The 27,027-nt window shown below is 37.4% G+C and overlaps 1 protein-coding gene across 3 annotated transcripts; it reads right to left on the bottom strand.

Moving 5' to 3' along the window:
• Nmu (neuromedin U) lies at nt 1-26,967 on the bottom strand. 3 transcript variants are annotated; one of them, XM_020187661.2, is made up of 10 exons: nt 26,289-26,962; nt 21,006-21,064; nt 14,144-14,191; nt 10,597-10,656; nt 8,973-9,002; nt 8,832-8,882; nt 8,463-8,537; nt 5,185-5,238; nt 3,451-3,487; nt 1-181 (listed from the first exon to the last, which is right to left on the bottom strand). In XM_020187661.2, the coding sequence occupies exons 1-9, from the start codon at nt 26,542-26,544 to the stop codon at nt 3,455-3,457; spliced, it is 666 nt and encodes a 221-aa protein (XP_020043250.2). In that variant the 5' UTR covers nt 26,545-26,962; the 3' UTR covers nt 1-181; nt 3,451-3,454. The 3 variants fall into 3 exon arrangements, with proteins under 3 accessions (XP_020043250.2, XP_073898311.1, XP_073898312.1); XM_074042210.1 differs by lacking the exon at nt 8,463-8,537 and having other exon boundaries at nt 26,289-26,964; XM_074042211.1 differs by lacking the exons at nt 8,463-8,537; nt 8,832-8,882 and having other exon boundaries at nt 26,289-26,967.
• Between the last annotated feature and the right edge of the window lie 60 nt (nt 26,968-27,027).

Below are 27,027 nucleotides of genomic sequence, written 5' to 3'. Positions count from 1 at the left end.
TATTTTAAGATGCTTTTTTATTTTTAACAAATTAAACATTTACAATCTCAACTATGTTTCACTGACAATGTTCACAATACAGGCATTTTCAACAGAGTAAACTTAGGAAGGATTGTTTTTGAGAAGAAAACAAGAAAACAAAATGTGAGTACATTTTGTATTCCATAATATTGTTGGCATCCTGTGAGAAAAAGAAAAACTGAATTAGCTTCAAGGGCAAATGAGTATGTGAATATATGTATATAAAGCTTATATGTAGACATTTCTATAAGTATTTGTCATAGCACAATAACATTGGAATCTGAGATGTTTCTCAGCTGTTCTTCAGTCTATATATTTGTTATTGTTTACTACTTAATCACTCTTTGATGGAACACTTATTCTATATATGTCTGTGCTTTCTCAAAGTTTGCAGTATTTAATCATATAAAAGTGGTTTCTTACAACTCATAAGTACCAACAAGAATTATGAGTATTTCAAAAGTTTCACAGTTCCTCATTGTTTACCAATGTCTTTGTATATTTGCAATTAAATCATTTTATTTTTAACCACTTTCTAAATAAATGTAAGCCATCAGGATAGAGCAAGAAAAGATAATCAGATGACAAAAACAAAGAAAAATTATTATTGAATTGTTTTTCAGTAGTCAAAATAGATAAAATCTGGAGCAAATCAGTCTATGTATACTCAAATCTTGGAAATAATCCAAATAAAGCAATTTTTCTGAACTTCAGAGAGAATTTCTTACTAAATTGATCAAGTTATGCCTTAAATTCCATTTGATCTCATGAACACTCTACTATTTATTTTGGTGTTAAACTTTAGTATTAAACTTTTGTTGTTGTTGCAGTTCTGGGGATCAAACCCTGGGCCTTGGCATATTAACCAAGTGCTCTACCACTGAGCTGCATCCCCAGTCTCAGTATTAAACTATTTTTTGTTTACATCTTGAGCAAACTAATTCTCCACAAAGGCACTAAAAATATGCCTTGAAGAAAGGATAAACTGTTCAATAAATGATTCTGGGAAAAACTGATACCTATATGTAGAATACTGGAACAGACCCTTGCCTCTTACCCTGCACAAAAATCAACTCAAAATGGGTCAAAGTCCTTAACATGAGATCAGAAAATTTGAAACTACTAGAAGAAAACATGGGGGGAGTGCTTCAAGATATTGGCACAGGCAACAATTTCCTGGATAGGACTCAGATAGATCCCCAAGCAAAAGTAAGCACTGCCAAACGGGAATGTATCAAAGTAAAAAACTTCTGCACAACTAAGTTAACAACCAAGACAGCAAAGAGACAACCACAGGCTAGGAGAAAATCTAGCAGATATTCAACTGACATCCCTGTCCTCTCCTCTGCTCTCTTCAACTGACAGAGAATTGATATCCACAGGATTCATATCTTTATCTATACAAAGAATGCAAAAAAATTAACAATCAAAAAAATCAAGTAATCCAACAAAAATGAGCAAAGGACCTGAATAGACATTTCTTAAAAGAAGTACGAATAATCAATAAATCCATGAAAAAATGCTCAACATTTTTAGCCATCAAGGAAATACAAATCAAAGCTACACTGAGATTTCATCTCACTCCAGTTAGAATGGATATCAATAAGAAAACAAAAAACTAACAAATGCTTAGGGGGATGTGTAGAAAAAGGAACCTTTATACACTATTGGTGGGAATGTAAATTGGTACAGCCACTATGGAAACCAGAATGGAGGTTCCTCAGAAACTAAAAATAGAAACCATATGATCTAGTTACACCACTCCTGACTATATATGCAAAGAAAATGAAGCCAGCATACAAAAAAGACATCTGCATATCCATATTTATTGTGGCACTATTCACAATAGCCAAGATATAGAATCAGCCTAGGTGTCTGGTATATATATGGTATATGTGTGTATATACATACATACATATGTGTGTGTGTGCTATATACCAACTATATGGTATATATGAGTTATATATATAGTGTTATTCAGCCATAAAGAGAATTGAAATCATCCTGTCACTTACAGGAAAATAAGTGGAAGTGGAAGACATTATGCTGAGTGACGTAAGTCACACACAGAAAGACAAGTATTGCATGTTTTCTTCCATATGTAGAAACAAACAAACAAACAAACAATAAAACCCAAAGTGATCTGAATGTAGAGAGGGACAATGAGAGTCTGACAAGAGGATGGGGAGGGAGGAGAGGAGAGAGTGGATATGCATGTGGACATGTTGCAGTAAAATCCATTAATTCATACAATTAATGTGTTAATAAAAGTTAACACAGTTATGCAGTGTTTTATCTTATACTGCTTGATTCAGGCATTGATATGTTCTTTTGGTTAAGAATGGTGCATTTTGGTTTTGCTTTTTTGAAGAAATATTAAGGGCCTGGAACCAGTGCTCACACCTATAATCCTAGTTACTTCAGAGGCAGAGATCAGAAGAATTTCTGTTCGAGGACAGCCTGGCCAAATAATTCAAGAGACTCTATCTTGAAAAATACCCACACAAAAAAAGGGCTGGTGGAGTGGCTCAAGTGGTAGAATACCTGCCTAGCAAGTGTGAGGCCCTGAGCTCAAACCCCAGTACTGCCAGAAAAAAATTAAGAATTTTAATATTCTTGAGCTTCATATAAGTGTTATGATAAATGAAATGAATGAAATATTTACAAAAATAAGTTTACAATAGAGCTGAATTTATTATTACATAAGTTTAGTAGAAGATTATTTTATTTCTGTGCTATAAATTGAAAAATCTGCATTTCAGTTTGATTTCCAAATTTATAGTATAACAAGATATCTGGACTAACATATTTATTAAACATGTGGGGCTGGTCAGTAGCCGCTAGCCCTCCCTCTTCAATAAATCCGTCAATTTCAACAGCTACTGACTGCTGAGTTTCTACTGTATGTTCAGCCCTGAAGCACAAGTTCTAGGAGTGCCACATTTTCTTAATTCCCTAGAAACTGTTAAATCACAAGCTTTTGGAAAGGATCTTTGAGTATGAATTATTTGGAAGTCAGGTACATTCAGTCTATAAATCCTGGCTCATTAGGGTAGATACAGACCACCACAATAGGAGTGCAATCTCTGACATATTACTACTTCACAATAAATAATGATGAGGTCATTATCTTCAGAATCAATTAAGATGATTGCTGTTGTGGTACAGTCTGAGGAGGACTATATGCAAAGCAAATCTGACCCTAAACTACTGGTATTTTCATCCTAAAAACCCTCATTGCCCCAGTAATTGCCACATTTCTCTACAACATTAGTGAGCTCACACAATCAAATAATAGAAATACATTGAGCATAGTTTAATTTGTGAATATTTGAAACCAAAGGAAAAATTCAAATCAGGTTGACGTGTGAAACATCTTCCATATCATATTTACCTGTTTATTTACTTATCTTTTTTAAAAGCACATACCTTTTTAAATGAAACCTGTTGCCCTCCCATTGCGTGGCTGAAAGATATGTTAGAAATAAACTCAGATGACTGGGGATGAAAAGTAAGATTCACCGAAAGTAGCCTAATGACACAGAGGGTGATTTCTTTAGTGGACATCAAATCACCTGGTAGGCTTTCAACAGAATAGAAATAGGACTGTTTCTGATTAAGTCTGAGATGGGGCTTGGAAATTTCCATTTTTAGCAAGTTCCTCACCAAGTGTTGCTAAGGTTGTTGATGACACATCGAGGTAGACAGTATTTGATTTTGCTTATATGATACCAGTTTTTTTTAGGGGGGGAGTGGTACTGGGGTTTGAACTTAAGGCCTTGCACTTGTTATGCAGGCACTCTATTATCTGAGCTACATCCAAAACCCAGTACCAAATTTTTAAAAGAAACATTCTCAAATTTAATTTGATACGAACCAAAATTAACTTTCTGAAGACAGTGGTTTAGTATTACTTATTCCTGCTGTCAATCTAGTTCCTTCAACCAATCAATTCTCCAATTTGCTATTAGGATTATTTTCCAAAATGCAAACCTTACCATCTGCTCCTCTCCCCTATTAACCTCAATGTAAAGTTCAATTTTTCAGCTGAATATTTTATTAAGCAATATCTGTTCATTCTTCAGGATTCCAGCACATAAAGTCATTCCTGTACATCCTGTATTTTCCAGTGAGTTTTTTCCCCCCTTTGGAATCCACACCCCCCAACTGAAGATGCATTTAACACAACAAAGTCAGTACTCTGTATCCATAGGTTCCACAACCAAAAATAGTTTTAAAATGTATTGTGTTTGTAGTGACCACATATGTGTGGTACTGCAGTTTTTCTTGTCATATTCCCTAAACAAATATACACATGGCATTCACATTGCATTAAGTATTATAGGTAATCCAGAGATGATTTATAATATACAGGAGGATGCAGAAGGTTACATCAAACACTACACAATGTCCTACCAGGAACTTGAGCATCCTCAGACTTTGGTATCCTTGAGATACCCTATAACAATTCTCTATGGATACCAAGGGGTGACTACTACCTCTAGTAGGCTATAAACGCCTAGAACGTAGGAACTCAATCCTATCTTTTTATTTCCAGTCATTAGTACATTGCCCAGCACCCATTAGAACTGTAACAAATAGTTGCTAAATGAATTAATGTAAAAAATTTGGGTAATTTGTTAAGGATACAAATATTTCAGAAAATACAGCTATTTAGAAAGAAACATTTTATACACAATTTGGAAATACAAAATGAGAATGCAATCACAAAGTTTTTTCTAGTTATGGTCTTTATTGTAGTTGACTTTTTCAATTTTAAGAATTTATAAAAGAAATCATAACTCTTCAAGTCTACTGAATCAAAAATTTAGTAAGTTCCTTGAAACTTCAAGGAATAATGTACCTTAAAGACATTCACTTCTGATACACAAAATATCATGGAATTAATTGTTTTCAAGTAGTGAGTGTCATTTGGGGTATTTACAAACATGAACAGTGAATCTTAGAAGAGACTGGAGATGCTGGGGTATTAAAGGAAGAAGGTTGTAACAGAATGAATGTCAGAATGTAACAACTGATATCAAATATCTAAAAATAAACTTCAATATTTAGTTAAAACTTATGAATCAATCAAATAAATGCCCAGTGAAAGTATTTTCCAATTTCAACACTGATTGATTAAAAAATAAGGTATGTGCATACCCTGAATAAAAAGAATCCTCTACTTGGACTTGCAAAAGGACTTTGGAATTCTTCCTGGAAGAGAAAAGGAGGGTATTACAAGTGAATTAACATTAAAAATAAGTGCAAATTCTTCTCACAAGTATAGTGTAGTTCAAAAATACTTTTAACTATTATAACCAAAGAGGGAACTTCAGTAAATAACTCATATCAGTAGAGAATCACTATGTTTATATCTGAAATTTTTAAATTAATGGTATCATAATACAGTATATTTAAGACTGTTTCCCTTATCAATATGACAGATTATCTTCTCAGGAATTTTACCAGTTGTGTGTACATTTATCAATAAGAAAGATAAATGTCAAGCTTGTCATTATTAAATACATTTAAAATCTGCTTTCAGCATTATGTTAGAATGAAGTAATTTCTTCAAAATACATATTATATGTGCTCACACAAGCAAAAATATAGACTAGAAGTACACCAAAGCAAAAAAATTGTATAATATTCCTATGGGGATATATATGGAAATTGAGAGAGAACTTTGGTGATGTGTGTTTAATCAATGACTTAGAAGAGATTTTCCTAATATAATTATATGTACAGAAGAGTAATGAAAAACTACCAAAGAGGAACAAACCAATTATGCATAATAAGTATGTTATATAGTGTTTCTTTACTTAAGCATGCCATTTTAAACTTCATAGAACATTTAATATTTTATAGTTTCCATAAAAATGTCTTGTAGCTTCCTGTTTTCATGAACAATTATCTATCATGATGATCATGAAATATAGCAGTCATGACCTTTTTCAATAATTCCGTGATATAAATACGATCACTTTCTTAAATTCTAAGAAATGGGTCTGACATCTATTTAAATTCTTCAGTCCTTGATTTTCAACAAATATACTTCAAATTGTCAATATTTATATTTAATTCTCATCTTTACTAAAACCCTCCAAATTACCTAAGATTGAAAAATTAGTATTTCAAAATGTACACATAGGAATACATGTTTAAGAAAAGTTCTGGTGTACATTAAAAGAGAAAAAAATAGTACAAAATGGAAACTAGAATGTACTAAATATTTAAAATTTTTAAATGCAAAATGTAAACATACACAGGCCCTTTAGAGTCCTATCATGGGAGACAGAGCAGAATATAAAGGGATTTGGGCGGTAGAGGTTAAAAAAAAAAAGACAGTGGGATGAAGTGGAAGATATTTAGCAAACAAAATTTATGAAAGAATGTTTGAATGCAGTAAGGCCTAAAAAATTTATTTTCTTCAAGATCTCAAGATATTTCACTATTGAAAAATATATTTTAAATTTAGGTGACTTAGGATCAGCCTACCTAATATCATATCATAGTTATTTCTTCATTCATTTCTTATATTCTGTTCTCTTTGGTTCCTAGGAAATGATTTGCTACAAAATACTTTTAGGATTTATCCATCGTCTGACAGACTACTAAATCAGAATAGTCTGGAAATGTTGATAATCTCATTCAAGACAGAAATTCAGATAAAGTGCTAGCCTGTCCCCAATATTGAGTTTTTATCTTTACTTGTGTAAATAATGAGGCTGAAATCTTGTAGTCAAACTAGTAATGATTGGTGCATTATAAGAAACTGGATATTTAAGTTGAAATTACATGCTATTTATAGATCAAGCAAATATTTTAGGGAGTGAAAGTTAATGCAAAAACATTATTTCTAGAAAATTTCTTAACAAGTGATTTTTTTTATTCTGAAAATTCTGAATTTTAAGGGATTACTGTATTCATTTTTAGATTTCTGTTTGAGGTTGGCAGCAGATATGTCTTTGTGGGAAGTTCAGTTTAAAACTGAGGAATATAGGGAAGAAATAGTGATCATAACATTTTTTGAGACAGTAATTCACCTAAAGTGTATGCATTTGAAGAATGCATACTTTAAGAATAATAAGATATTTATGGTACTGGCATTAAGAGAAAATTTCACCTGAATTCAACTTTTAATTCTAATGCATATAACTTAAAAATGAAATAATGAAAGTATTCAAGATTAAACTGTAAAGGGAACATCACAGTGAGAAAATATTTGCATAAACCAAGGGTTTCTAGAGATTTCTTACTAGTCTGATCTTGGGAAACTCCTTTAGTTATTCTAAGTTGCTTTCTGTTCTGTAAACTTGGGGTAACAGTACTTGTGTAAGTACTAACAGAGTTCCCAACAAAATAAAATGAGATAATATAAGACTGAAATTTGCAATGTGCTATAACAATGTAAGACATTACTTAAAAATATTACCTGGAAATTTTCAGCATTGAAAGCATTTGATTGTTAAGTGATAATTAAAACCTCACAGTTTCTAAGAATGTGTTGTTAAGAATATGCTAACTCAGCTATATTCATCTTACACATGGATACCAGATTTAGGTCTTTTGTTAATTGTGGAAAAAATAAAATATCTGCCTTTGGTTTCTGATATGTATAGTTCACAATCCTTGCTCTTACCAACATTTTAATACTTGGACCAAAAGTGTGTCATTCTAGCTATTTGTCAACGTGGATACAAATATCCCCTATTCCCACCTAAAGACAAGGACACCCTGCAGTGTCCTTTCTTGAACCAAGAACAAGTTTTCTGACTGGGAGAGGAAAGGAAGGGAGCCTAATCTAACTTCCCTTTCCGTCCAGAGCTTGAGTGAAAGGAGACAGAGCATGGCGTAGTGAAAGGCTGGACAATTCTGTCTTCCTAAATGTGAAACTACCTCTGCACACGGATGCTGTTACACTGGCAGGTTGAGTGTGTTATGATTTAGATCTGAAATGTCCTCCAAAGGTGATGTGCTGAAAGCTGGGTCAGCAGCCTATGGTGCTGTTGGGAGGTGGTGGAACTTTTAGGAGGTAGGGCCTAGAGGAAGGTACTGAGGTCACTAGCTGTGTCCTGGAAAGGGATATTGGAACCCTAGCCCATTCCTCTCTCCCTCTTTGCCTCCCTGTGCCATGAGTTAAGAAGCTCTGCTCCAACCTGAAGCCCCACCCTGATTTTCTGCTTTGCCACAGGTCCAGAGCAAATGGCGCCCAAGCCACCATGGACTGAAACCTCTGAAACCATGAGCCAAAATAAATCTTAAATCGTTTAAGTTGTTTTTCTTGGGCATTTCATCACAGTGGTGGAAGCTGACACAAAAGGCCAGCATGTGACTCATCCTGAAGAAGAGTACTTTATAAAGGACCATAGCCAGGAATTAGCGGGAAGGGCTGCGCACACAGGTGACAAGGCCGGCATGCAGTTCGTGTTACATACGTCCACTTTGAACCTCTTCATCCTTCTCTCATGCAGTCGGGGAAGGAGCTGCAGCAACGGATGCACAACAGACGACTGAGAGGACATGAACACACACGATGAGCACAAGAGCTTCTCAGCATTGGACATAAAGATGGTTTCCTGTTTGCCTTTTTTTTTTTTTTTTACCCACTATGCTTGCCCCAGACCAAAAAAAGGAAATTAAAGATGTTATCTATGACAACCCTTTGTGAGCACTTAAGAGAACTGTATTGAATAAGCTAAGAACAGGACTAAAACTTGGTAGCCCAGCGCTACCATTTTTGTTAGTATTCGAAGGGTTGCTTTCCTGAAGTCCTCAGCTCTATATATAAGTAGTTCTAAACTTACCACAACATTTGAACTGCCCGACTTCTGTGTCTTCGAATAATGAAATAAGAACTATTTTAAAAAAATGCAGTGAGTTATTTTGAAAAGCTTAGTGGTTTCCTTTATTATTTTTAATGTATGGATATATGAAAGTCACCTTACCCTTTTAACGTTATCTTTTTCATCTTGCTCCTATTGAAAAGATATATATCATTATGTTATATATTATAAAATTTTAATGTTAGTATTAAATTGATCATATATTTTAAAATTATATAATTTTAAAAACACACAATACATTACATGTAAAATATAAGACTAAAAGTAGTTAAGCACCTGCTGCTCTAAATGGGAAGCTGATTAAATACAATTTATAAATAAGGATGTGAACAATGAAACATACTACATTATTTATATGAGTGAAAAATAGAAAGTAACCTAAATGATCTTCAGGGGTAGAATGGGAAATTATGATATAATCACATGATGGAATATCCAGAGAAAAAGACTAAATGAACCACATTGATAGATTTGTAATTATCACTAAATAATCAGATTGAGTTATTTTTACTTTCTTCCATAAGCTTTTCTATATTCTTTTTTCCTTCTAGAAAATCTAGTGTTTTTGTTTTGGAGATATTGGGGTTTGAACTTAGGGCTTCTTTTTAGCTAAGCCCATGCCCTACCTCTTAAGCCATGTCCCCAATCCCCCAAAGTCTATGTTTTAAAGAGTCCTATCATTTTTTTGTTATTCTTTATTGTTCTTGTTTGCTTTTTTTTTTTTTTTTTGGTGATGGTACTGAGTTTGAACTCAGGGCCTCATGCTTGCTAGGCAGACACTACCACTTGGCCACACCATCAGCTCTCTTTTGCTTTTAATACTGAAGAAAGATGACAGATAAACATACCACTGTCATTTCTTTTATCTTAATTAGAAAAAAAGGTGATTAAGTTTTTTAATGTTACCATTAGAAACAATAGGTAAATATACAGTTGAGTCTAAAGTTTCTGAAAACATTTATGCTTTCAGACTACAATGGTTTCTTTCTTTGAATTATTGTATGAGGAAAGTATGGAAGCTACAGTGAACCAATGGTCATAGATTAAATTAAAATAAAATTGCTAATGGAAAAATAATTCAAAACCCAAGACTCTAATAGGGTGATTTAAAAATAGGCTCACCCATAAGACACAAAATAGAAAATGAGGTATAGTGTTTATGCCATTATGATTTAAGTAAGAAACAAAGACATGAAAGCAAGAATATAATTTCTAGCTGACGTTGACAATACAGTTTGCTGGTTTGCTCCCTGTGTGCGTGTGCATGTGCGTGTGTGTCTCACACATGCTAAGCAAATGATTTATCATTGAACTATACCTCAGCCTTATTTTTGCATTCTCAATGTCCTAGTCTATTAAAGTACAATGTCCTAACCTCCAAGCTATAAGATATATTTAACAGCTTAGAAATATACATCTGTTTTCCAATTATATGAACCAGGGAGAGGAATATGACAACAAATTTCACCCATCATATTGGAACACATTTTACATATGAGGGAGATAGATGAGCTTCTAATTAAATGATTATAAACTTCATTAATATGACCTTAAGTCATCACTATCAGAGAAACTGAAGTATTTGTTTCTTATCCAAAACAAAATGTAACCTCTTCTAACTCCGCTTGGCATGCTTCCTAAGTTGGGCATATATTCTTCCAGGAGGAATTCCAAGACATTAGACAATTTTTTTTTTGCTACAAACAAAACAGTATTTGAACCTTACCTGAGGCTTTGGTGGAATCCCCATCACCATAAAGCAAAGCTCCCTCAGTGCAGTGGATGCCTAATGGAAACAAGAAAGTACAAGAACCATGCTTTAGCCTGCATGATATCTGCATAGAGGATGTAATCTAGGATGTCATGAGCACGATTTATTCCAGCTACCCAGAACAGAAGCATGACTGTAGACCATGAAACTCTGTTGGAATCCCTTGGTTTCTCTTATCACATAAATTTGGCTTGTTCCTTCCAACAAGGAATAAAAAAAAAAATCCATGAAGCTATGTACTATGTATATGCACTGATTTAAGACTTCACTGTGGTACAGAGTTCTCAGCAGTTGCTAAGGTATCGTGAAACTCTATGACTAAGAGTAACCAGGGCAGTGCCAAAAAGGAATTAGTCCTTCTCAGCTTGTAGCAAAGTACATCAACATTCCAAAGCTGTGAGCCTCGCCGAATATCACTCATTATTGGCTAATTTGAAAATCCTGCAATTGCTCCCAGACAATGGGAGCTGGAAGACAAGAGCCATGCATGCTTCACTTAATCTGAGTACCACCCTTCCAGGTTGCTGACTGCACACCCCAGGATCAGGTTTGTCAAAGTATTTGAGCACAGAAGTAGGGCAGGGCTCCTGTGGTTAACAGGCAGCTGGGTGTGGTAAGGAGCAGCACAAATGGACAAGCAGGGGCAAACCTGTATTGCACAGGCTCTAGTACTGTAATTCCATGAACAATTGATGGTTTAATAAATGCATTTTGGAAGTAATGAAGAGCTGGACCAATGGGGGAGGCAATAAAATTAGTGGTTCAAAGTGCGAGCTGTGAAAGTGGGCAGCCTGCAATTCTACAGCAGTGCAAATTGCACTTCTTCTAGTCTTTATTAGCTGTGTAACTGTGGGTTAGTTACCTAAGCTTTCTAAACGCCAGGTTCTTCAGCCAGAAAACAGGGCTGACGATACTGCAGGGAGTTCTTGGAGGAATAAAGTAAGATAAACCTATTAGGTTTGATTAGAAGCTATGTGAAAAGGTTGTCTGGGGCCACTAATATTCTCTGCCTCTGATCAGAAGTTGCACAACTGACATAGCTGTTTGTGATTAGAGACACAGTTAGGGTCACAGCGCTGTGCCTCAGTGTCTTCGTGCATCCTTCTTAGCAACCGAGATCTACTTTTTTCCCTTCCTTCCATTTGTTTCCCTGGTATGTAAATTGTTGGGATATTTATTCATATGAAATTGCTCATTTATGTAGTGTTTCAATATATTACAAAACACTTACATAATTTACATTCTGTCTTAAAACACAAGGGCAAGGTACACAGGAGGGGTTGTTATTCTCCTGTATAGAGGAAGTGAGGTCCTAAGAGGTTGTCACTTGTCTGGTACCACACAAGATAGTAGTTGGCAGAGTGTAGGGCAGGAGATAGGGCTTCTGATCTGTAGGTATTCCCAGGCCAAGCTGGCATTACCTGTTAAGCCCATAGTTGGAAGTTGATTTTTTTTTTTTTTTTTTTGGCTGGGATGGAACCCAGGGCCTCACACATACTAGGAAGTGCTCTACCACTGAGCCACACCCCAGCACATGTAGTTGAGAACAGAATGAGATCAAGTGTAAAGTGTGAACACTGGTACACCTTTTCCCATTTGCTCCCTTTCAGATAACTTCATAAACATCTGCAAGTAAAAATCCCTAAAAGCTCCTTTTATGGCCCACATAGAAATACTGCAAAATATAAAGCAAGAAAAAGAAAATATTTATTCTTGTCATGTGTCAAAGATGTCTCTCAATTTGAAGAAGATGTTTACATATTTACCCTGTTTCTCCTTAGGAAACAGGATCTAGGCCAGATGAGGCTTGGCAGTAAGAGTGCACTTTGGGGCATGGTGGCACAAGCCTGGGGTCTCAGCATTCAGAGGCTGAGGCAGGAAGATTGTGAGTTCACCGCCAGCCTGGGCTACATAGTGAGACCCTGTCACAAATGTACAGACAGACTGAACTTTGAAGAAGTTTCTAGTGCATTTTCTCTAGCTTGTCTTTGTAAGAAGCCATTATTCTCAACAACTCTTTAAAGATATTTCATATATAAAATTTTTGAATTTTATTTTTATTTATGGACTTTATCCTTTATTTTCTATTTGACAAAGTAGAAAATAGTTTTAAAGCCCTGTTCAGATAAGCATATAAATAATAAAATAAGTTAATGTAAAAACTAATGATGATTTTTAAATGTATAAAAGTGTCTTACAATTTGTATTGTAAATGTAAAAAACTCAAACAGTAAATTTACAAACTCTTCTTAAAAGGTACACAGAACTCAAGTCAAATAAAAGGTTAGTTTATCTTGGGGGAGTTTAATGAGTGAGCACTTTCAGATTTACCCAACTGATACTGCAGATATAAAAATGATTCTGAAGATGTTTTTGAATTTTAAATACACCAAAAAGCTCCCATGTTAAAATCCATCTTATGCTGTTCATCTGAAACACTTCTCAAGTAATTTGAAATATTGTTCCAAAATTCATCTACTTGTGATCCCAATCATGCTTTACCATGGAATGCCTCTAACTTCCTTCAGGGGATCCTCTGTGGCCTAGGAAAGGACTGTGACAGAAGAAATACAGTTCTACACGAGGCTGCTTCTCCACACCAGCCAGGACAACCATCTGTGGGAACGGCAGCCTAGGCTTGCCCAGACCAGGTAGGGAGCATGCAGCAGGCACACAGCAGGCTCTGACCAGGACCCTGGAGGTACTGCCTGAGACAGTCAAGATGGTAAGGTTAACTCTGCTGTGCAAAGCTGCAGCATCCAGTGGACACAGTGTAAGAACACACTTGCTTCCCTCTCCTCATGATTCCACGCAGAGGCTCTAGACTAGCACTCTTGGCCTCTCTGTCATGCAACCCTCTCTTTGCTCCTACAGGAGGAGGAGTGTGCTATCTTCTGGGTGACTTGGGAGAAGAAAACAGGGCAAGTGCTGTTCAGCACTGTGTCTTAGGGGCCTGTGCTCTGGCCAGCTGTGCTCACCTGGTTTCTGCCTATGGTTGAGACCCTGACTGGTAGGAGGCCCAGTGCCACTGTCAGAAGCTTTCAGGCAAGTCTGATTCTGGGGGCAAAGACATTTGGTACTAAGTGCAAAAGGATGTTTCAGTTATAATGAGGATACCTTGATTTCCATAAACCTGACTCATAATTTAATCAATAAGTTTCAAATTCAATTGGAGGACAGGATATTAGCCCCCAGATATAGCTATAGACATAGTATTTTTAATTTAACACTGAATTTGACTTTGAAATTAGCATTTTAACTTGACATTCTATCATTTCCAAAGTACTTGTATAGTATCTGTAAGTCTATTTTATTTAGAGAGACAAGCACCAGCATTTCAAAACCTAAGCCCACAGTACTGATTATTACCTGCAGGTGATGTAAGGACATCTGATATGCTGACATGTCTTAATGAGTCCATAATGGTCCAAAGGGAGAAATTGGCATTTTAAACACTACAAAATTACCTACACTATCACAGAACATGTCCAAATGAAATTACCTGAGGCTGAGAATCAACAGACAGAATGGATGAGCAAGCATCATCTATCTGTAGAAAACAAAAGTGTCAGTTACATCCTGGGAATAGGTAAAAAACAGCAGAAAGCAGAAAGTCAGTTTACAAAGTCAAGTTCCTACATAAGATCAATTCAAGGTCCATGACTTAGGACTCTATAAGCCTTTATAAGAAAGTCTTGCCACTGAGATTTGGCCAGCCACAGGGGCTACCTCCCCAGTAATCATTGATAGTGATCAACAGAGAATATAAAGATGCCTCCAACATCAATGGCAAGAACTTCTGGTATTAGCCAGCCTGAGATATGTGAGAAGTTACCAAAGAACCGCCTCAAAATTAATCAGGACTCTCAGTGGTTTGTCATCCCTTATTAGATTGAATCTAATGTCACCTAACTTAACATGGCAAGTGCATGATACAGAACAAGCAGGAAAAACTTGGAACATAAGCAACCCACTCGTTCTCTACCATGAAACCAGCAGAAGAGATGAGTTCTATCTGAAAATGAACGTTCATGGAACTATGGTCGGCAACTGTTCTCAGCCTTGATCCCAGAGAAAAATGTGCAGACTTTAAACTGTTGAGTGAGATTTATACACCAGTGTGGAGGTACACACCTGTAATCCAGGTTTGGGAGGGTGAGATGGTGTGTGTGTGTGTGTGTGTGTGTGTGTGTGTGTGTGTGTATGTGAGAGAGAGAGAGAGAGAGAGAGAGAGAGAGAGAGATTTATATCAATCATAAAAAACTCTGCTGAGAAGTTAAGCACTAAGCTGGATGTCTGGAGTTGTTCATGGCATTTATTTCTTTGGTGGCCTTTTTAATGGGACTGGAAAAAAATGACACTGATTTTTGTGTGTCTGAAATGATTTATGTTAAGTCCTGTTTATGGCATAACATCAGTGAGCCCCTTCCAGTCCCAGCATTCTCTATTGCCCCATTTAATTGAATACGTATTCTCGTACCAAATGTCATAATCTTTCAAGTTCCTTGTTGAGTCCAAGTTGCAGTGACCTAAAATATCTGAGGCGGTAGATAATAACAAAAATATAAAGACATTACAGAAAAGCATGAGCTTATGTCTTCTTCCTGTTCCTCACAAAAATGTCATCTTCTCTGGATATCATAAATATTTTGGGAATATTTGGATGTTCCCCTCATTCCTTGTGCCTCCCCACCTGCTCCCTCTTCCAAGCCATGCAAACCCATGAATCATGGGGACAAGGATACACACACACACACACACACACACGAAGATACAGAGTGATAAACTTCTTGAGGTCAGGACTATGTTGTAACTGTTTCCAGAATAAGTGTTCAACAAAAGTTCTTTAATTAAATTCAACTTGTGAGAACTAAAAATCTATATAAAAACAGAAGTCAATTGAGAGGGAAAGCCAAAAGATGTTATCAGCTCTGAATTTTGGCCGATCTTTAATATATCACTTTCAGATATATGGTCTTTGCTTTTGTAGGATAAGAAGTGGTTTCTCCTGAGGTGTTCATGTGCAGATGTATCTGAAAACATTACATGCTCAAGGGGAATATTGTCTACCCATAAACCAGGCTGCTCATCTATGTGAGGTGACCCGTGTCCGAGAACAGAGAACTCTTGAACCTTCAGGCTAACTAACCAGCGCATTAAGCTGTTTGGATAAAACATCGATGTTTTTTAAAGCCTAATTAATCTAATTAGGAGGTCACTATAAGAATTTCCAGGCTTTGTTCTCATTTCTTTGAAAGGTACAGCAACACTGTTTATCCCCTTTCCACTTGGGTAAGCATTTGTTCATTTTACTCAGCTCAGGGCTCTAATGGTTCCGAGTGGCACTAAGTGTTTTGGGAAACTCTATACAGTTCATTGGTGAATTTATTTGAAAATGGTTAGGTCTTCACATATGGTTGGAAAAATATGTTTTTTTAGTGTCCAAGCAGCTCTGTAAATTAAAAAATCTCCAGCAGAAAAATTAACTATTTGTTTTTAGCATGATAACTTCCCTTTTTGTTTGTTTTGTTTTGCTTTTTGAGACAGGTTCTTGCTAAGGTTGGTCTCCATCCTCCTACCTGAGCCTCCCAAGTGCTGGGACTGTAGGTATGGTCTACCACTACCAGCTAGCATGCTAACTTCTCTAAATATCTTTTTCTATAAAATAATTTCTAGTGTTTCCACAACCCTATTTGAGTTTCTTTCAACATTAAAAATATATTCCCAAAGATTGCCCAGAGAAACAGACAATTCCAAGCCGCTTCTGTATTTTACATTCATATCTGTTCTCTCTGTTACTCTTCACCTTATTTTTATATTTCTTCCATGTACTTTGATATTCTTCCAAGACAGGGACCCTTACAGTCTAACTGTATGAATTTCTATACTATTAAGGAACGTTTAGTACCCAACACTTATCATCTACCTTGACTTCTCCCTTCCATATTCTGTTGAAGGTGGCCTCGGCACAAAGGGTATTCTCCTTGGCTCAAAGGGCAACATCGCCATTAGCGATGTTCATTAATTTATTAATTTATTAATAAATTCATTAATTTATTTGGTTGTTCATTTATTACTTAAATATTTCCACTTCCTATTCCCATTCCATACTTCCATGGTCAACTATTCTTGAATTTGTGAAAAATAAAAAATACAAAAAGAGAAGTCAGTTGAGAGGGAAAGCCAAAAAGATATTCTTTTAAGGTCTGAAGTTTGACCAATGCTTAATATATCACCTCCAAATATATGGTCTTTGGTTTCTCCTGAAACATTATCTGCCATTTGTATGTGTTCTTGTAAAATCCATTTTGTCTGCATATATGGTATTTCCTTTTTTTCTTTCCAACTTAGGTGTTGTTAAGAGCTACTTTGAGATCTATTGATTTTGTCCAAGAGCTAAGTTTGAGTCTAACAATTTACACAGTATACTTCGTGCAGGTTATTTGCAGATTGTAGTCTTCACAGACATCCCTGGGCACGCACTTGTTAGACCTGGGAGTCATGAATGTCTCTACAATAATTCAGGGAATTCTAGAGGTCTTCAAACTGTAAGGTCTAATCATAATACAAGGGGAAAAAAACCTCATAAAAATTAATGGTTAATCAGAAGGTAGCCATAACCAAAAGCACAGTGAATACAGTACAGGTCTTCACATTAAGTTAAACATGAACTCAATGCTAGAAAGATCCAGGGGATAGTTTTAGATTTAACTTTGGCCCACAATCCTAATAGTGTATTTCAGTAATGGCTAGAAGTAAGTCTGAATGTCTTCCCAGAAAGTTTGGTGTATGTTTTGCCCAGGACAAGGGAGGTTCAGGACACCTCACTTAAATTCTCATTTTTAAACTGAGGCTTTGGTGTTTACGCCGAAACCAAATTAGTATATGCTTGGGGTGGGGGCTGGAATGAGGGGAATGGTGGTTTCTAGGGCTAACATCGAAAACTGATTCAGCCTCCAGTCCCTGAGTGGTTTTCAATGGCATGGTTAGTCAATTTTTTTTTTTTAAACTAGAAGGTTTTGGGATAGGTTGGAGCATTTATTGCATATTTTACTGTCAATGTCTTAATGTGGGCCTTTTAATTTGTAAACATTTATGGAAATGATTGTGGGGCTGTGGGAAAAAACATACCTATTTACTTTTGAAGTTTTAAAAGACAGTCCACTTTTTAGCATGTGTGTCGTGTCCAGCCTGTGGTTGTCTTAACTAATAAATGTGATTTTTTTCTCCCCCCAAAAAAAAAAAAAAAAAAAAAAAAGAGCTACTTTGAGATCTATCCATGGTGCTGAGCAGAAATCTAGTTTGTTGCTTCAAACTGCTGTACGGCACTCTAGAGTGTGTATAATAACATATTACCTATCCACTTCCCAGTGACGGAAGACAAGTTCTCTCCAATTCTTTCCATTACAAACAAAACTGCTTTCAACCTCCTTGTATGATTGCTACATCCTCTGCATGTAGAGAATATCTTAAGGTCCTATTCCCAGGAGAGGGAATGGTAGAACATGAAGATATCTAGGTTGCTTTCCAGTTGACCTTCTCCCATCCAAGTACTACCCAGGCCCTACATTTCTTAGCATCTGCGATCAGACGTATTCAGGGAAGTATGGCCATACACATCAGTTGACACTGTTACCAGCAGTGCACGAGGTTTGGTATACCCCATATCCCTACTAACATTTACTACTAACTAGATTTCTATTTTTTGCCTGGGTAATGGGTGTAGAGTGGCATTTTGTTTTTGCCCTAATTTTCATTTTATTGTTACTAATGAACTTGAGCATCTCTTTAGATGATTGTTGGGCTTTTGGGCTTCCTCTTTTGTAATTGTTCTTATCCTTTGACTATTTTTATTTTGGACTCCTATCTTTATCCATTTGTTTTGATGGCGATTTTTAGACATTCTAGAAAAGCAGTCTCTTATAAGTTTCAGGTATTGTCACTGTCTTCTTTCAAATTTTTCCATAGTTCCACCAAATCCCTCCATCATCCCTTGAGGTCACCAGCAGAGGCAGGGCAGGCAGAGCCACGGAGGCTTGCCATTAGATATTGAATGTCTGAAGTACCCTGGGATGGCGAACACAGTGGGTCGCAGCAGGATCCTGATGGTGAAGGTTGTGTTCTCCAAGCTCTAACCCCTATTCTATTAGTTCATTTCTCTGTCTGTGTCTTTACTTTACTTCTTAAAATTATTAATTGCACAATTTTGTGTATGTCTTGATAGTCTAGTCAGGCAAGTCCTCACTACTCTTAGCTCTTTATATTTTAAATGGCCTCAACTAGTTATAGACTTTTATTTTTCCTTATTAATTTTAGGTTAAATTTGGAAGTTTCTTAAAAAATCAAAATGAACTTACTCTAATTGGAATTGCATTGATTCTATGGGAATTTGCACTAATTAATTTGGTGAGATTTGATATTTTTATTACATTAAATTAATTGTTCCGTCCAGGAAAGAATGTCTCTCCAACTATTCACAACATTATCTATTTCCTTAAACTTAACTTTTTCCCCTATAAACTTATCGTGTGTTTTTGGTTAGGTTAAAGACTTTGTTGTCATTGTGAGTAATACACAATTGTCTCTTGGCATCTGTGGGGGATTGGTTCCAGTGTCCCTGAGGATATTAACATTCATGAATGCTTAAGCCCCTTATATAAAAAGGTGTAATATTTGAATATAATTCACACACATTCTCCTGTATACTTTAAATTAGTTCTAGATTATTTATAATAAATAATACAGTGTAAATGCTGTGCAGGTAGTGTTATACTGTACTGCTCGGGGAATAATGACAAGAAAAAGTCTGTACAAGTTCAGGAAAGATGGAAATTTTTTTTGGCATACTGGGGTTTGAACATGGCCTTGTACTTGCTCTACCTCTTGAACCATGCCTCCAGTCTGACAGATGCAATTTTTTCCCCAAATATTTTCAATCCACAGTTGGTTGAGTCTGCAGATGTGGAAATCATAGCTTCAAAGGGCCAATTATAATATTTTAAACTATGGCTTTATATTGCTTTTTCCTAGTGAAATGCTATTGATTCTTTTATAATAATATTATACCCAAAGATCATCTGAACTTTCATATTCGTTCAAGAGCAAGAAATTTATTAATGTAATTCATCATGACTAGAGACTAAAGGAAAAAAAGCACAAAGTATTTTATTAAATTCAAATTTTATTCAACATTAACAAAACTCTTAGCAAGATATGAAAAGAAAATTTACTTAACTAGGTTGAGGTTATGTATCTGAGTTCCAGAGCAAGGTACACCGTATGGTGAATTCAGCTTTAGATATGTTGATTATGTAAGATGGTATACAGCCTCGGGCTAGTGATATAAGGAAAGAAATTCTTTCATCAGTACTGTACCTTCCCTCCTTCCCTTTTTTTTTTTTATTGACAAGGTCTCACTACATAGCAGAGGCTGGCCTTGAACTTGAGATCTGCCTGCCTTAGCCTCTCAATTTCTGGGATTACAGATAGGAACCATCATCCTAGATAAAAATATTTCTAATAGTTCAAATTTATTAATTATATGCCAGATATCCACCTTTGTGTTATCTGTTTTAACTATCAGTTTTTTTAGAAAGATGTATTAAAATCTCCAACTATACCTGTTGCTTTATCTACTTTTCCCTGAATTTCTATCAGTTGTTAAATAAAATTTGTGGTTGCATTGTTAGTATATGTTATAATGGTCACACTCTCTCGTCTGTTAGTTTTCCATAAGAATATTAAGATCCCTACTTCTCTGTTATAATGCTTTGCTCATCTGAATTCTATTCTTTTTCAGTTATTAAGACTGCTACTTCAGTTTTCTTTCGGTTTATATTTGCTTTATTATTTCTATCCTTTTGTACTTAGTGTTTTTTCTTTCTTTAAATGTGACTGTGTGTGTGTGTGTGTGTGTGTGTGTGTGTGTGTGTGTGTGTGTATGTTGCTGATGACTGAACCTAGGACCTCATATGTGTTAGACAGGCACTCTTCTACTGAGCTATATCTCCAAATTTTCAGTGTGGCTGTTACAGATAATTGTTTCTTGAGCTTTAAAACCACAACAGAAAGTCAGTGTGAGAATACCTGTCTTTTAAGTGGTATATTTTAGTACATTCACATTTATTATAACTACTCTATTTTAGGATTTATTTCTGCCTTCTTTATTTTATGGTTTACTATGTTATTTCTTTTGTTTTGTAGTTCCCTCTCTTATTTTAACAAAAATAACACTTCTGACTACTATGATGTCAGAATGTTGGTAAAATCATTGTACCAAAATTCAATTATATTATCTTATTTTACCATGATAATTTCAAAGAAGGATAAAGTGTTCAGTACTTTGTTTGAGAACAATTATTTACCTCATTCCAAAGTTGTAGTTCTCGTTCAGGCTGTAATCCTTGAGGTAATAGTGGAGCACCTAAAAATAAAGTTATATTCACATATTAATTTTATAGTCTTACTTTGAAATCAAATATTCATATATAATTCCTTTTCAGATTCTAGTTCTCATTTTTACTGTAAATCACTACTCACTAATTCAACTAGATTTTGCAGCACTTGACTTATTATAAAACATATAATTACCAAATAAACCTTGATAATATTGTGAAGATATTACTCCCAAGAATGAATTATTTATATATCTGCATAAAAATTTGTACCTGAGTGTTCATAGCAGCAATATTCATGCTAACCTGAAAGTAGAGACAATTCAAATGCCTGTCAACTAGTGAACAAATAGACACATTGTGGTATATTGGCACAAGGCAATGCTCTTTGGCCATAAAAAGGAATGCACTAATGATATACACCACAATGCGGATGAACTTCTCAAACATTATGCTAAGTCAAACAAGCTGCTTTAAAGTACCAAGTACTATGCAATTCCATTATGCAAAATGCCCAGAAAAGTTAAGTGTGTAATGATATAAAGATCCGTGGTGCCTGGGGCTAGGGATGAGATTGGGCACTGCCTGCAAACAGACATAACAGACCCTTGGGGGCTAACGGAAGCATTCTAAAGTTGCCTCCTTGTGATAAAGGCATAACTTTTAAAGTCTACTACAATATCACTCCATTGTGAACTTAAAACAGGTGAACCTGATGATATGTAAATTATATCACAATAAAGGCCTTTTTAAAAAGAGTTACTTGTTAGGACATCATTATTCTTGAAATAAAAATATTACCTACCTCATATTCTCTAAAATAATATTTTCTCCATGGGTTTAATTTTTTTAATTCATGCTATGCAAATTATATGTTATCTCAGTTCAGTTTTGATCAATATTTAAATAGAAATGGTATTGATTGGATTATATGTACATATTTTTCTTTACTAAAACAAGAAAATTTCTTGTTAGTTAGACTATCCTGTAGTTAGACTATAATTTTTTAAAGATTTAAAAATGTAGCAAAATTAATATTTATGAAATAGACTTAAGAAGAGACTTTTTTGTATTTTTTTTTCTTTTATGCATATGTGCATACAATGTTTGGGTCATTTTTTTCCCCCTTCCTCCCCCCCTCCCTTAACCACCCCATCCCCTCCCTCTCCCCCCCACCCTCCTCGCTACCAGGCAGAAACTATTTTGCCCTTATCTCTAATTTTGTTAAAGAGAGTATAAGCAATAATAGGAAGGACCAAGGGTTTTTGCTAGTTGAGATAAGGATAGCTATACAGGGAGTTGACTTGCATTGCTTTCCTGTACATGTGTGTTACCTTTTAAATTAATTCTTTTTGGACTAACCTTTTCAAGAAGAGACTTTTTTAAAAAGAGTATTAAGATGGCACCTATTAACACTGATTGAGCATTTACTAGGTGCTAAATACTATGATAAACATTTTAAATGTACTTTCAGGATGTTCCTCCTCCTCCTCCTCCTTCCTCTTCCTTTCCCTCTTCTTCTTCTTGATTATTCCCATTTGAGATAAGGAAACTGAAGAAAGGAAGGGCTGAGTAATTTACCAAAGGCCACTTACACAGATGGATAGTAGAGGCAGACCTTTTTTGAGACAGGGTCTCCCTATATAGCTCAGGCTGGCCTCAAACTGAAGATCTCCTGCCTCAGCCTCCCAATGCGCCATCATGCCCAGCTTGAGGCAGATTTCAAACCAAGTCTGGCTGACTCCAAATCCCAATAAACTTTATTTCCCCCAATTCTACTCCTGGCACCATGTCTTGGCTTGAGTTCTTTTTTAACTATTATTTCATTGAAGTTCTGCTAATATTAATGACAGGGATTAACTACTTTTTCTGTGATAAAATTGATCTGATTTTTGGCTCAAACCCAGGACCTTATACATACGAGGCAAGCACTCCACACCCGCGCTACATCCCCAGTGCCATTCGTGGTTCTGAGTATTACACATAACTTACAGATGGCAGGTAGAGCGATGACTAAATTCAGAATCTCACTGACTCTTCTTCCACAGGACAACTATTCACGTCTCAACGACACATTTCTCACCCTGCCACCGACATAAGCTCTAAGGTTCTCGTTTGTCCATTCTGTTTTCAGGAAGGGATAAAGCTGTACTTTTCAAATCTCTGTATAAAGTATCCAGAGAGCTTATGAAATGAGACTCTGTTTGATGGGGCATTTCTGTTTAAAAAACGCAATTGTATGGTTTTACACTCCTGATCCTCCCTCAAAGTGAATGTTGGAGCTTCCACCTCAAGTGCACTGTGTTAGCCAGCCTGCTGTGCCAAGACCATTAGTTTGATTCCTTCCAAGATGCAAGCTTACATGAGTCACTTAGAATTTGCCGTTATGCCTAACTTAGTCCAGCACTTCTACAAAATCAAAATGAGGTACTTTGTGGTCCTTTCCCAGAACATGTAAACATCGTCTCAGGATCAGAAGGGTACAGAAGCCAAAGTAAGAAATATTTTCCAGAACTTATAAAAAAAACAACTAATATTCTGTGACTGAACCCAAACATAAAGGATAATTATTTTTCCCCTTTGTTTACTTGTTAGCTAGAAGTGATATGATGTTCCTCCCAGGATACTTTGTGTATTAGTCTGTTTTCCATTGCTATAACAAAATACCTGAGGCTGAGTAGTTTGTAAAGAAAGGAGGTTTATTTGGCTCAAAGTTCTGGAGGCTAAAAGTCCAACATCAGGTGGCCCTATTGATTCAGTTTCTGGTGAGTGCCTCATGGTGAATGGGAGCACTTACTGAAGTGATTACATGGTGAGAGGGGAAGCCAGAGAGCACAAGAGGGAGCCAGTCTGCTCTTTTTATGTAAACCCTCTCTCTTGGGAACTAACCAGACTCCCACGAGAACTAACTTAGTCCCTACTGAGGGTAATACTCCCAATGACCTAACCGCTTCCCATTAGGCCTCACCATCTCTCTGTATTGCCAAACCATGAAACTTTGGGAGACACACTCACAACATATCACTTCGAATGTGGGCTTTATACAATACTAACAAAAAGTAGAACTTAGATCGCTTTCCATATTTTCAAAGACAGTGCCACTATCTTCTAACATCACAAAAACTGCAGTTTTTTAACCATTGGGACATTTATATTTCAGTATTATGTAGTAAAACAGATATGATTATTCTAAAAGTGGTACCAATTTTCTCTTTTCATTACTAGCACTTTAGTGCAGAATTAAAGGGAATGAAAAACTGTTACTTTTGACTGAATGTGACAAATCAGTCAACAAGTAGGGACCTGCATAAGGAAAAGACACTCTTTAATTTGTCTTGGGCATTTGCTCACTTATTGTCTCAGGCATCATCAAGTGACTGTTTGCTGAAGATATCCAAACTGTGTTCATCTTACAGGAAATTCCTTTTTTCCATAATGTTCTCTGAATCAACTATTTCCATCCCCCAAATCTGTGGTGACCCCTTTGTCATCTCATTGCTATCTTACGCTTTGCTAATTCTTTTTTTTTCCCCCTAAGGATATTGCATTTATTGAGACTTTCTTTTCCCTTTGGCTTTGTGACAATTGTCTTGTTTTTAGACATACTCAGTTACATTTGCATAAGAATTGACCTTGGAGGATTATCTCCAAATTTTGCTTCTGTGTGTCATCTTTCCTTCCCTTCTCCCACCCCTCCATCTTTAGGGACTTGGACTAAGGCCAACCACACTGCTTTAAGAGAAATAAAATGAATTTTTTTTTGTATTAAGAGCAGGTCTGAGAGGGAATGAAGACATAAAAAGGCAGTCAAGAGGAGCTCTGGGTAGTGAAAGGGACAATACCATCCTTTTGCTTGAAAAATATTGAGAATATTATTGAGATGATTGGTCAGCCTAAAGGTATGCTCTTTTGTAAATAAAACCTAATATCCATCTTTTTAGAAACCAGCTGCTGCCTCTCTGACCCCTACCCCCGCATTGCAATCTTGCAGCATTCTCTTTACATAACAAAGCAATTTTTAAAACTATAATTATCTACTTGCTTAAGAAGGGAGATCATCCTAATTTTTCCAATAACAAATTTAAAATAGAGAAAGGTAAACATTTACCTCGAATAAGTCATGGTGTCTCACTCCTGGCTCTAAGGTTAAGTCTGCGAGCTTCTATTAGACTTCAAGGTCAAGCTAGCTTGCTTTGCAAGTAAGGAAGCCCCTCCGCCCTGCACCCCTGTGCCTCAGGAAAGGAGAAATCAAAACAATGAAATGAGGGCAATAAAAATAAATAGATTAGGAAAAGAATAACAGCCCCTATTGTGCCTGCTTGCTTGAAGGCTGAGCTATGGGCTCTGAGTGGCTGCAGTTTGTGATTTTAAGTCTTCAGTGTTTTGAAAATTGGCTGATCTGCCCATCTTGAGCTGACTGACAGGCGAGCACAAGTGAAACAAAGAACCTGGGGCCAACCTAGAATTTTCAGGGTGGTGGCAGAGCAGTGGCTGGCACTGGAGGGGCCCCTAGAATTTAGGAATGAATGAAAATCCCCCCAGGTTACCTGGCAACAGAACTTTTAGAGAAAGGGGAAACAATCTGTCCTCTGCTGTGCTCTGCCACGTCTCAGAAGCTGCAGACCCCTCTCCCTGATCTCGTTTTCCCTTTTTCTCTCCTCTAAGCCAAGCTCAGGACATCCCTAATGCTACCAGATCAATCTGCTTTCCTTGGCTTTAGCTGTACACCGCCTGGAAGCCCGGCTTGGCTTCTCCAAATCTGTGTGTTGAGAAAGTGTACTCCTTTTCCAATCTGGTTCCTGGGAACCTCTAAGACCCAGAGCCCACTCTTTCCCCTTCGCGATCGGCTAGAACCGGGCTTTTCCCCTGCTGCGGATGGCGTGACCGGGACGCATCTCCCTCGGCACAGACAGAGGGCGAGAGCGCTGAAGTTCACCGCGCCTCAGCAAGTGCAGTATCGAACTCCTGCTTCAACCATCCGTCCCTCCAATGGCTTCAATGAAAGGTCGCTTTTTCATTTTCCCTTCTTTAATTCCCGCTACCCCTGAGCCTCGGCTGGAAACCCGACTGGGGAGAGGGGTCCTACAAGCCTCCATCACCTACAGCCAGCCCTGCGCCTGGGGATCTCAGCCAGGGCCAGAAACGCACTGAGGGAGGCGGGTCACTTGCGGCGGATACAGGGCCAGAACCGGGAAGCACCAGGTCCTAAAAGCCGGGAGAAAATGGGTGAAGGGAGGCGCGGGGTCGTCTTACCTCGGCAGGCACCCGCGCAGCAGGCGAGCAGCAGCAGCAGGAGTGGGGACACAGAGGCCACCTGGCCCGGGTGCGGCCCGGGGAGGCGGCTCGCTGTTCGTAACATCCCGGGACCCGCGGGAGCCTCGGGGCTGGGGACCGGGGACCCTGAGCCTCGCCACGCGGGGCCTCCACTCGGTGCCCTGGCGGTGCCTCTGCGTCCCTGGCGCGCGCAGTCGCTGAGTCCGGCCACAGAGCTGACCGCCCCACGCGCCATCAACTTTTAAATCTCGCGCACACGTGGGCTGGCACGGCGTCACCTCGCCGCCCCCGGCCTCCCTCGCGTCACCCGAACCCGCTGCCCGTCCCCGCCTCACCCCGCAGCCGGACCAGCTCCCCTGGCTGCAGCTTCTGACTCAGGGGACCACGCGCTCGTGATCTGGGAATGGCATTACACACACGCGTCGGATCCCAACTTTGGGAGGATTAGGGTGGGAGCAGGAGGATGGCAAACCTGGCCGCCCCAAGTCTGGGATCCGGATATCAGCGGTGGCGAGGGTCTGGCTTGCGTAGGCCTGGGGATCCTTCACCCCGCCTCTGGGGAGACTTTCTGCAGTACCTCGAGTACAACCCTCTGTCAAGGCGCCTCTCTTTTGCGTCCCCTATTTGTCCCCAGTTCCTCGCACAATGCCAGGTGCACACCAGGTGCACTCTGTGGGTTCTACGGTGGTGATGAGTCAAGGTGAAAGGACTGCTGGGC

This window comes from Castor canadensis, chromosome 9 (assembly GCF_047511655.1).
Source record: "Castor canadensis chromosome 9, mCasCan1.hap1v2, whole genome shotgun sequence".
NCBI classification, from domain to species: Eukaryota; Metazoa; Chordata; class Mammalia; order Rodentia; family Castoridae; genus Castor; species Castor canadensis.
Note: the sequence above shows the minus strand (reverse complement) of the source record. Positions and strands in the feature narration are given on the sequence as shown.

Bases quoted from the DNA above. Each gene is read 5' to 3' on its own strand.
- Nmu (XM_020187661.2), bottom strand. From the start codon at position 26,544: ATGGCGCGTGGGGCGGTCAGCTCTGTGGCCGGACTCAGCGACTGCGCG. The intron at 14,192-21,005 runs GTAAATAATTGT...TGTTTTCTACAG, and splicing joins AACTACAACTTTGGAATGAG to ATAGATGATGCTTGCTCATC. The intron at 9,003-10,596 runs GTAAGGTTCAAA...TCTTTTCAATAG, and splicing joins GGATTCCACCAAAGCCTCAG to GAGCAAGATGAAAAAGATAA.